General features: G+C 43.2%; 1 protein-coding gene across 1 annotated transcript; it reads left to right on the top strand.

Annotated features, from left to right (window-relative positions):
- Positions 1-753: 753 nt before the first annotated feature.
- On the top strand, positions 754-7,707 carry lhx1a (LIM homeobox 1a). Its single transcript, XM_041810817.1, has 5 exons — positions 754-943; positions 2,714-2,937; positions 3,613-3,896; positions 5,586-5,751; positions 6,660-7,707. The coding sequence occupies exons 1-5, from the start codon at positions 774-776 to the stop codon at positions 7,037-7,039; spliced, it is 1,224 nt and encodes a 407-aa protein (XP_041666751.1). The 5' UTR covers positions 754-773; the 3' UTR covers positions 7,040-7,707.
- Positions 7,708-11,060: the final 3,353 nt, after the last annotated feature.

Raw genomic sequence — 11,060 nt, 5'->3', positions numbered from 1 at the left:
AGACAGTGTTACTGGAGACCCAGCGCATCCCAGCATACACACCGTACTGGAGACTGAGGGCACCCCAGCATTCACACTGACTACTACAGGAGCCGCCAGCGCATCCCAGCATCCCCCCTGCCAGCACGAGCTAAACATCCAGGATCACCGGACTGAGCGCGAGGGGAAACACTTTTTCTTTTTTTTTAATCTTTTGGGTGTGTGATTTTGTTTCTCGCCGGCTTTTCACCAGTGGATACGCTGCCATGTCAAAGTGCACTGAATTATTTATAGGCGTGCGTGTCTTGTTGTGTGACAGCTCTGCCCTGAAAGCTTTTTATTAGACGCCTCTTGCAGCTCTGACTGGCACACGACGCTCTTCTCAGCCGATGCGTCACTTCCACGCGCGCCGGGACAACCAAGCAGGCACCGGTCCCCTCTCCTGAGCTGATCTGCAGCTTCCACTTCTGATTCTACATTTTGGTTTTGCCCCGGAACGAATACAGGACTGTTAATTTCCTCATTTTGGCTTTCCTATCTGAGAAAAAGGACGCATCCTCTCCTGCCTCCTTTTATTTTTTGGGACGCTGATTCTTTTTACGCATGCAGGGAGAAATCTGTGGTGACACCTGATCGACTGGCTTCTCCGCGCACATTGACCCGGGAGCTCCAGGCGAATCAGGGAGAGGAGAGAGCAGATACACGGTCAATGCTCGGCCTGTGCTGTTGATTTTGTTTGTGTGTGTGTGCGCGCGCGCTCTTCGTTTTGTGGGGTTTGTTGCCCAGCCAAAGCCATGGTCCACTGCGCCGGCTGCGAGAGGCCTATCCTGGACCGCTTTCTGCTCAACGTGCTGGACAGAGCCTGGCACGTCAAGTGCGTGCAGTGCTGCGAGTGCAAGTGTAATCTGACTGAGAAATGTTTTTCTCGAGAAGGGAGACTGTACTGCAAAAATGATTTCTTTAGGTAAGCTCGAGGACGGGAAAACTCCAGACTGTTGTTTTTGTTTGTGACTGTTTTTATCAGGGGCTGGACTGAAGAAATATTCCACTGATGCTTTCCACATTCCACATAATATTAAAGTAAAACGTAGCAAAAATAGAGGGAGGAATAGTGATGTATTATGTGCAATAATTTGAGATTTATTCCAAAAGAATTTTTAAAAATATTTCTAAAAAACCAGTGCACTTCGAATTTGTTTATTTTATCATTTCTAATTGAAAAGGATCAAAATAAATACTAAAGGCTCAACTTATTTTTTTCTTCCAGGCAAACATAAATAGAAAACACAAACATTTTAAAAGCTGACTGCACACATATTGTTTTTTTTAAATAAAAGCAGACCCTCCGTTTTATTTATCTTTCCTCTGAATAAGTGCATAAATCGACCTGTCCGTGCCTGCAGGCGTGAACGAGCACTCAGAGGCGATAAGCCTTGATTAGGAGCGAGTAATTAAAAGCTTGTTAATTTGGATTCTTATGCAAAACAACAACAAAAGAGGGGCAGCAACATTAAACGCGTGTGCACTCGCTCACAGCGGGGGGAGAGAAGAGGAAAGAGGGGGGGTTGTTAGGAAATCGAGGAAATCACACTTGGGCTGTTTTAGCCCTTTTTTTTTTTTTTTTTTTTTTTTTTTACTGCGTGCAGCAGCCGGGGAGAGCTCAGGATCAAACCCCGGCCACAGGAGCCGCTGGCCCGGTGTGTTTGCTCAGTCCGGCTGAGGAGGACGTGATAAGTGGATTTGAATAGTAAACTAGTTGAAAAGATCAAGTCCGCAGACAATGCAATCACAGACGTGCAGTCAACAAGCAGTGCACAGCACTCAATACACATTGTTTAACGTGAAGTCAATGACAGAGCTGTAATTTATTACAGTAAAGCAGACTGCTGTGGGAGAGCGTGCATAGGACCTGGATATTTACTGGAGTAAATCAGGAATATGTGACTATGATAAATTAAGGAAGTGATTAAATAAAAACGGCTCACCCTCAGATCCTCCTGCTGGAAGAAAATCATTTATAATTATTTGATAATAATCTATATTTAAAAAGGTGAAATAATGCAATCATTAGTATTATTTTCAAAAATTACAATCCATTTATAGAGCGTCCTTTTTCCTCAAATCTTAATTTTATCTAGAAATTGTTATTGTTATTATCTCTATTATTATTGTTATTATTATTAGTAGTACTAGTAGTATACCCAACTTGGTGGTTTGGGTAAACCGGGATCGTTAATTCTGAAATATGTGGCATAGCACGAATTACAAAAATAAATAAATAAATAGATAAAAATAGCAAATAAAGATGTTGTCTTTCTACTGAAATGATATGATCCATTTTTATACACTCTTGTTATAACCACTACTTTTTTTTAAATGTGATGATTTGTTTTATTTAATTTTATTTGTTCATAATTTTATTTAAAAAAGGGGGTGTGATTGTGCTTAGTTTTGTTTTGAAAATATCTCTATTAAATGGACAATAAAGGGGTCAAAAATGACTGCTACTTCCTGTTCATTATAAAAGCCCTCATTTGATTTTGTTTCTTCTTCGAATGTGATTGTAAGTTAATCAGGGTCACAAAAACTGTGAAATCTTTGTCTGAATTCTTGAAAAATAAGGCTCCTCACGCGCTAAAGCCAAACCATGCTGACTGATCGTCTTCTAACTAAATCTGAAGAATATCTGTAAACCACATGTCTGGTAACAGAGGTCCTCCTTCTCCTCCTCCAGGCGGTTCGGCACCAAGTGTGGCGGTTGTTCGCAGGGCATCTCACCGAACGACCTGGTCCGGAGGGCCCGGAGCAAAGTGTTTCACCTCAACTGCTTCACATGCATGATGTGCAATAAGCAGCTGTCCACCGGAGAGGAGCTCTACATCATAGACGAGAACAAATTCGTTTGCAAAGACGATTACCTAAGCAACACCAGTGTGAAAGACACCAACCTGCTCTCAGGTACGCTGCTTCTGTGTGCGTGCGCGTGCGCAAATGTGTGTGCGCGCGTGCTTGTGAGTGCAGGGCGGATAAATTGTGATGGATGTGGTGTGTGCAGCCCCGCAGAGGCTTCATCATTTCCATGACCAGGACTCAGACTGCATTCAGAGACTTAAAAAACACAGTCTGTTGTCTCTTGGTCAGTCTGTTCACACATTATCATTTTACTTCACGCATCACATCATTTTTTAAAAATTATTTTATTATTATATATCATTTTTAAGCTGATCTTTCCTGGGCCTGTGATTGAAATGTGTTGATTGCTTTAATCAATAATTTGTCAAATTAGGCATTTATTTTATTTTCTATTGCTGCAGATCTAAAAGTAGAAAAAGGACCAATCATCAGCTCTAATTTGCAGTAAAACGTAGCTAATATAAATGAATTGTCTGTCATTTAATCCTAACCTTTATGCTATTATTAAAAAGAGAATCTATTAAATTACACTGAACAATTTAGTTCAGAAAATTCTGGAAACCTGGTTGTTTTTTCTGACTGTTTGTGTTTGCATCCTTCATCTGGGGTCACTGCCCGGCCTAAATCGAGCATTATCTTGTTTTATTTAATTGCATCTTAGTTTTTTGCTGCATATTCCCCATGTTTTGACTGATTTATATCTATATATTTTATGTGCAGTAACGGCATGCAGCGACCCCAGCTTATCGCCGGACTCTCAAGACCAGCTGCAGGACGACGTGGTGCTGAAGGACACGGAGATCGCAGCCCTGTCCGACAAAGAGACGGTGAACAACGAGAACGACGACCAGAACCTCGGGGGGAAGCGGCGCGGCCCGCGGACCACTATCAAGGCCAAGCAGCTGGAGACGCTGAAGGCAGCATTCGCTGCGACCCCCAAACCCACCAGACACATCAGGGAGCAGCTGGCCCAGGAGACCGGCCTCAACATGAGGGTCATCCAGGTAAAGCAACACCACAAGGAGAAGTCCAGTGAAATATCATTCTAATTTGTTCATTAATTCACCCATTAAAGAGCAGAGAAGGTCACGCGACAGGGGTCGCTTTATCAGTAAAATTAAGACTGCAGGTTTCTGAATCCGTGTCAGACAAAACGGGGGTCTCGTGTTGACTGAAATATTATGGAAATAATATTCAGGGGGCACCCACAGGTGCAGGAGGTGTGCTCGCGCCTTTTCTGTTTTATAGGGTGTTACGCACCCATTAAAAGGTGTGATGTAACAGCTTATATTTTATGGAAAAATGTCCCTGCCAGGCTGCCATGACCGTGCAGGCCCCTTGCTCATCCCATCACAGAGGCTCCACCTCCTCCCCTTCACATCCTTCACCCCTCTTTAAGGGAGGCCTCTTCCCTTCAAATCGCGCGCTCACATTGAATTCATTAAGCCAGAGATTGGCCGACGCACGAGGTTGATTTGGAAACGAGTAATTTATATGGGTATTTTTGATTCTTGGCGCTCGGGACGGGGCAAAGTCGCCAACTGGCGCCGGGCTGCTGGGAGCGCTGGGAACGCTGGGAGTCTTGGCACAGCGCTGCCATCACGTTTTGCGACCACATTTAGCCATGCTGCGCGCTTTTTCAGCCAAGCAGAGAGACCGAAATCTGTCTGAGGGGTCTGCAGACTGTCCACAACTGAAACTCAGCAGTGACAGGCAGGAGAAACAAAAGACTACATCATTATTATTATTATTATTATTATTATTATTATTATTAGAGACATTTTTGGTCTTTTTATTTTACGCACAAAGGCGCCATTTGGACACATTATAAAAATGACACATTGACAGGCCAAATTCTTTCACATCCACTAAGAATAGTCCCAGAATTCAGCGTTTTTCCCTGCATTTATTCTTTCAGCACCATGTTTCCATAAATGAGATTTTTGCTCATAACTTGGATAAGGCTGCGGGGCTGATCAAAAGGTAAAAAAGGTTTAGCATTGCAGATTAATGGCGATAAAGTGAAAGTGTTGGAGCCTGGGTATCTAATATGTATGAGCACGAGGGAAAAGGGAAGAGCGTAATTAAAGGAAGCCGGCCTATAGATTAGGAAATGATAACCTCCAAGAGCCCGGTAATATATCGGTAACAACCCTCCTATTAAGTATTAATTGGAGATTTTAAGCCCCCGCTGCTGCAGCCTTCAGCCGGAGTAAATGGAGGGTTAAAAGATCATTAGGGAGGTTAGATGGGACTCTCGCTCCTGGAACGATAATTGGCCGCAGTCCTCTCCATCGGCGCACAGCTTTGCGGATTTAACGCACCGGCTCATCACGCACGCAGAAAAACACACAGAGAGAGGTCGGTTATTTACTCTAATAAGAAGCCAGTGTGTCCAGGTGCCAAGGTAAATATGACACCTAATTACACGAGCTTTTGTACGGGGAGAATTTACACAGTCAGCTCCATTTGCATATTCAGAAATAATCCAAAACGTGCCTTTTTATGTCCGTTTGTTTGCACTTCTATTCATTTATTTCTCACACCACAGCAGCCCACTGCGCCATCTCCTCCATTTCTCCCTCTCCTCTCACTGAATATTGACATGCGATCAAAATGGCGTCAGCAGCATGTATGCTGACTGACAAGACCGGATATATAAATAAAATACACGTGTGTGTTTGTGTTTTCAGGTTTGGTTTCAGAACCGTCGATCCAAAGAGAGGCGCATGAAGCAGCTGAGCGCGCTTGGCGCACGGAGACACGCGTTTTTCCGGAGCCCGAGGCGGATGAGGACGTTGGTGGACCGGCTGGAGCCCGGGGAGCTGATCCCCAACGGGCCCTTCTCCTACTATGGAGGTATGAGGACAGTCCAGCTTGTTTTATGATTTATCCAAAGTGATTTTGTTTTTGACAGAGAGCAGTGATTTTATTCATTGTTTTGGTGTCAGTGCGCTACGTTTCAAGTTTTTACCTTTTTTGATCAGGGATTTAAAAACAAGGCATTTATATATTGTTTATTTTCAAAAGGCCTTTCTAGGACCTTATTCAAGTTATTTTAAAAAGAAAGCAGGATGTTTTTAGTTTTTTCAATTATAGAAATAGTTGAAATAACAACGCCTATATACTGTCTTTTATAAACTTTAATTGCAAAATGGCATGCAAATTTAGAAGCCAAATCTAAAGACGTAATTAAGCTTGAAAATTGAGAAATAATTACATGCAACACAGCCCAGTTCTGCTTCCTGCTCAACATATTGCAAGATTTGGCATTCAGAAATAAGATTTGTATTTTTAAATGGATTAAAAGTCAGTGGTCATTGAGTTTAGGTCAACATGGTCTGTAGATTTTTAGAAACCACAGAGTTTAGTTCTGTTAAAGTTAGTTTACACTCCAGTGATCTGATTTAAGTGTCTGATCATTTTCAGACTTGCCTTTGTGTTCGGGCCTTTTGTCCTCCCTGCAGAAGCAAAAACTCATCTAATAATATTCTGTGGAGTTAAAAAAAAAAAAAACTCAGTCTCAGTAGGTGGAATCGCTGATGAAATGGCCCCCATTTTAATTAATTTTGTGGCCACGTTGTTCTCCCCACCCAACTGCAGTTTTGATTTAAGTGTAACGTGCTCTGTGACTAATGTAGTAAGGCGAGGGTCTCTCCCCCCTCTAATATAAATATGTATATTCAATGAATTCCTCAACGTCTCTAGAATTATTCCTGCACCCCCATTGTTCTCCACTGATTTTTTTTTTTTTCTTGGATCTGCAGATTATCAAAGCGAGTACTACGGCCCGGGAGGAAACTACGACTTCTTCCCTCAGGGGCCTCCATCGTCGCAGGCTCAGACCCCTGTTGATCTCCCCTTCGTGCCCTCCTCAGGCCCCACGGGCACCCCCCTCGGAGGTATGGACCACCCCCTGCCGGGCCACCACCCCTCCAGTGAGGTGCAGCGCTTCTCCGATATCATGTCCCACCACCCGGGGGACTCGCCCAGCCCGGAGCCCGGCATCCCGGGGCCCCTGCACAGCATCTCTTCTGAAGTGTTCGGCCCCAGTCCGCCATTTACCTCACTGTCGCTGAACGGCAGCGGATACAACAACCACCTGTCCCACCCGCCTTCGGAAATGAATGAGGGCACCGTGTGGTAGCTTTCAGAGAGGGCGGACACTGCTGGAGAGAGATTCGGTAACGGAGGGTGAGGTTTGGTGGTGTAAGGGGGGATAGGGATCGAAAACAGGGGCATGGAAGTCAACAGGCGTCAGTATTTGTTTTTGTTTGTTTTCATATTTATTTATTTATTCTCCTATTTGATTTGTTGTTCATTTCTGTGGGGAAAGGTTGAATTCTGTTCGAACATTGTCCTCAGTATTGTATTTGGGTGTTTGAATTGCTTCTTTTGCCCTCACCCGCCGTGGACTTTAAATAAAATAAATAACTGGGTGAGACTGCTGAACTGGCCCCCTTTCACCCCCCCTCTCTTCGAGCCCCTGGGGCACCCTGTCCCCCCTCCTGACTCCTGTCGGTGGTCTGGCACAGCGACCAAACCCCCAACCCTCAGTGCTGGGGTGACAACAACCCTTCTGAAATCTCCTGTAGTACGTCCCGAACATGAAAACATCATTAGCTACTGTCAAAGACTTGATAGCTTTACAGAGAGAAGAAAGGGGCCGAGGGTCGGCGCTGTGCTGACCCGGCTCTGTAGGAAGGCTGAGCGGCATTCAGACTGTGTTCGAGGCGCTCAACTCGTCCCTTGTATTTATTCAGAAGCTCCTCAGACCTCTTTGCCTCTTAAGGCTCTGCCATATTGACACTTAACCTTTTTGACACTATATTTCTGAAGGCTGGAGGAAATGACAGTTTTCCTCCTTCCAGCTGGACTTTTTTTTTTTTTTGCTTTTTTTTTTTTTTCCTTCTTGTCTTGGTTTCAAAATTTCCACCAAATCTGAAGAAGGCTGCCTTCAAAAGGCAAACAGTAAAAACCCTCTACGGATTGCAAACCCTTTATTTAAAAATGGAAATGAACTTGAAATGTTGAAATGAAGTCTACCTTCTAAAAATCTTCTACTGCGGTTCTAAATGGGACTTAGAACAGTCAACTGTTTACGTAATCTATTTAATTCAGGAGTCCAGAAGTCTCGAAAACCATGTTTTAGAACCTCTCGATCCATATAAAAATGTTCCAAGCAACCAACCAAACTTTTGTATTGATTTCATTTATATTGTATGGAGATAAAAAAAAAAAAATAACACATTTGCTGGGGTTGTGGTTCACTGTGCTAGTTTGTACAAGATGTTGTTTACAAAAAAGCTTAAAAAAGAATAAAAACATAAGTAAAGTAGACATTTGCCAAATTAAAAAAGAATAGCACAAATCCTGTTAAAGTGCTTTGCACCATCATCTGCAGAACATGTTGGGACAAATTGTACGTGTTAAAAGGAGTAATTGACTTCTTAATTTTCTAGTCTGCTGAAAATACATTCATAAAATTGTTAATATAACATACTTAGGTTTTATTTTTGTGTCTTTAAAGGAGAAAAATCCAAACTATTAAAAATTGATGGTCAAATATGCAGCGGGTAGCTGCTACATCTTTGAATATCAAGCCCTCATGGTATGTCTTTTATTGTTCCAATAAACCGAAGCTTATGTGACCTCCAGTGCATATTAGACCATTCACTGTATAAATACAACATGTTGACAAAAATGTGTTTCTAATAAAACTAGAAAATATACTTATGAATTTTTAACACATTTTCTTTGGGAGCAGATTTTTTTGCAGTCTATCTGTACGTTACAGTGTCATATATCACACAGTGTCAGTATATCACAGATCTCTTTATGGAGCTTTATCACTCCGGTGTCACTCATTTCATAATGGACGTCTGCACGCTTAATTTTCTTTTCACGTGGCGTGTGGATTAATTGGCGTCTGCGGACCATGTGACGAGTAAACATTTGTTAATTTGATTCAAAAACTGCAGTATGAAACAGAAAAAGGAGACTTTTTGAGCTCTTGGAGTTGTAGGAACATGAAATAGAATTGTGATTTTTGTGATGCTAATCTCAAACTGTCAACTGTGTTTTCTCTTTTCCCTGCATACTGCAGCGCTGCACCACAACAATTCAGGGTTTGAACAATTTGAAACTTTTCTGCTGATTTCACTATTCCTCCCACCAGAGAAACATTATGTGGGAACCAGCATGTTGCAGCCGACACAAGAGGGAGGAGTGCTACTTCCTTCCCCCAAAACCACTTTAGCTCTGGCCTTACAATCTCCCGTTCTGTTACTCGAGGTCGTCGACTAATCATAAGCAGTTAGCTGTGCAACTGTGAAGGACAATGATGAAATTGGCGTGACCGCAGCTCTCCTGCTTGTTATGCTTTTATTAGCCCGCTCCAACGTTATTATTATTCCCTGCAGCTTACTGTTCTCGCCGTGCGGTCTGACGGCTGGGAGGGACTTCTTCTAACTTATTTCAGCCAACGGAGTTGTAATAATAATCAAGAAAGCCCAAACAGTGAGGCGTGATCTTTTGCTGGAGAATTATTCATACTTGTAGGGGAAGAGTCGGGCGGTGGGATTGTGGTGTGAATCCGGGGGAACCTTTATCTCCCAAACCCGGCATGTGCAGTTAGGGCCGTACGCAATCCCACTTTCTCCCCCTGCCTCCAGACTGTAATCCACCATGAATTAATCATGGTCTTGAGTTAACCAAGCTTGGGGAGGTGGGGTGGAAGGTGGGGGTGGAGGGTCTGTGGAAGGATATAGGTCTCTGTTGAGCCCCTGGGCTTAGCCCCCCCTGTGGTAACACCGTGCACTGGCGGCTGACCGCCCCCGGGGCCACGGCTCTTTAAATTCAAATCTCCTATTGATCGCTCATCAGCTGTTGGTGCAAACTGACCTTGTAGTCTAACGCCTGCAAAATAAAACAAGCCTAAACAGCACTGAATGGATTTTAAATGACATTTTAAATCTCTGAGTCAGGACATTTGAATAGCCCACACACCCGCTGGGACCCAAAATAAGTGTACTGTATGTGCATGTGTGTGATGGGGGGTGGGGGTAAATGCTTAGAGGGGTAGTGTACAAAATGGTTTGCTTTAGGGTACAACAGGGGCCAAAATATTGAGCCAATAGGAAGATCAGGCCCAGCAGGCAAACACTGAGATACTTGCGTTCAAACTGAGAGGGCTTTTTTCGAGCCCCTCTCCATATGAGAGGCATTTGGCTGCTAGCTTTAAATGCAGAGTGGCTCAGCTGGAAGTGCACCCTCTCCTCACAGCGAACGTAGCGTAAGCACACAAACACATGGCGCCGGTCCTCGCCTCCTCTCAAACAAACAACACATGTTGGGGGAAGCCAATTTCTTGGCCAGGAATGAGAAAACGCTGTTAATCAATGGAGCGGGCTGGTTGATCGCTGAGCCACATTTCCCTGGCTCAATACTCAGCGAGTGGGTGATACACAGACATGTAGCCGGCTGATAAGCGGACCTCTGCTGACAAGCTGTTTGTTTTGCCACCTCACTACTCTTTACATTTCCTCCTCCTTCTTTCAAAGACCAAACACAGAGGAGGTGTTCAACCCTTCAGACCAGATCTTTGAAGGAAAGTCCAGAAGAAATTCAAAAAAGATTCCACCTGTAGACCAGTAAAACCTCCCCCTTCTTCTGCTCTGAAGATACAGACACTACTATTTATATTTTCAACAAAAAAGTCTTTTGCTGCAGGGAAATTGATGCATTTTTGTCTTTCATTTTCTGTTGAATAAACAGAGGAAGAAAATAGTTTGATCAGCCATGGCCACCGTGGCTGAACTGACAAAAACTTCCAGATAGAACTAAAACAGAAATGAAAATAATCTTCTCATGCAGGTTGTGTCTGGAATAGAAGTGATTCCTCAAAGACAAAACTTATTTTTCAGTTCAGCTGCCTCAGATAACTGACCGACCAGACAAAAAGAGTTTAAGTAAATATGATATTACCCATAAAAGAAACACATCTCTATAAAATTTGCATATAAATCCTTTTTAATTATTCAACTGAAGTCACTATGGTATGAGAAAGCCCCTAGTTTCTCCCTACATAACCTACACCTAGAAAAGGGAAGTTCTTATTGCAAAACAATGTAGAGAGTCATGGGGATAGACCAGGAAAATGCTGAATC

Source organism: Cheilinus undulatus, linkage group 2 (assembly GCF_018320785.1).
Source record: "Cheilinus undulatus linkage group 2, ASM1832078v1, whole genome shotgun sequence".
Classification (NCBI taxonomy): Eukaryota; Metazoa; Chordata; class Actinopteri; order Labriformes; family Labridae; genus Cheilinus; species Cheilinus undulatus.
The sequence above is the reverse complement of the archived record's forward strand: the minus strand, read 5'-3'. Positions and strand labels throughout refer to the sequence as shown.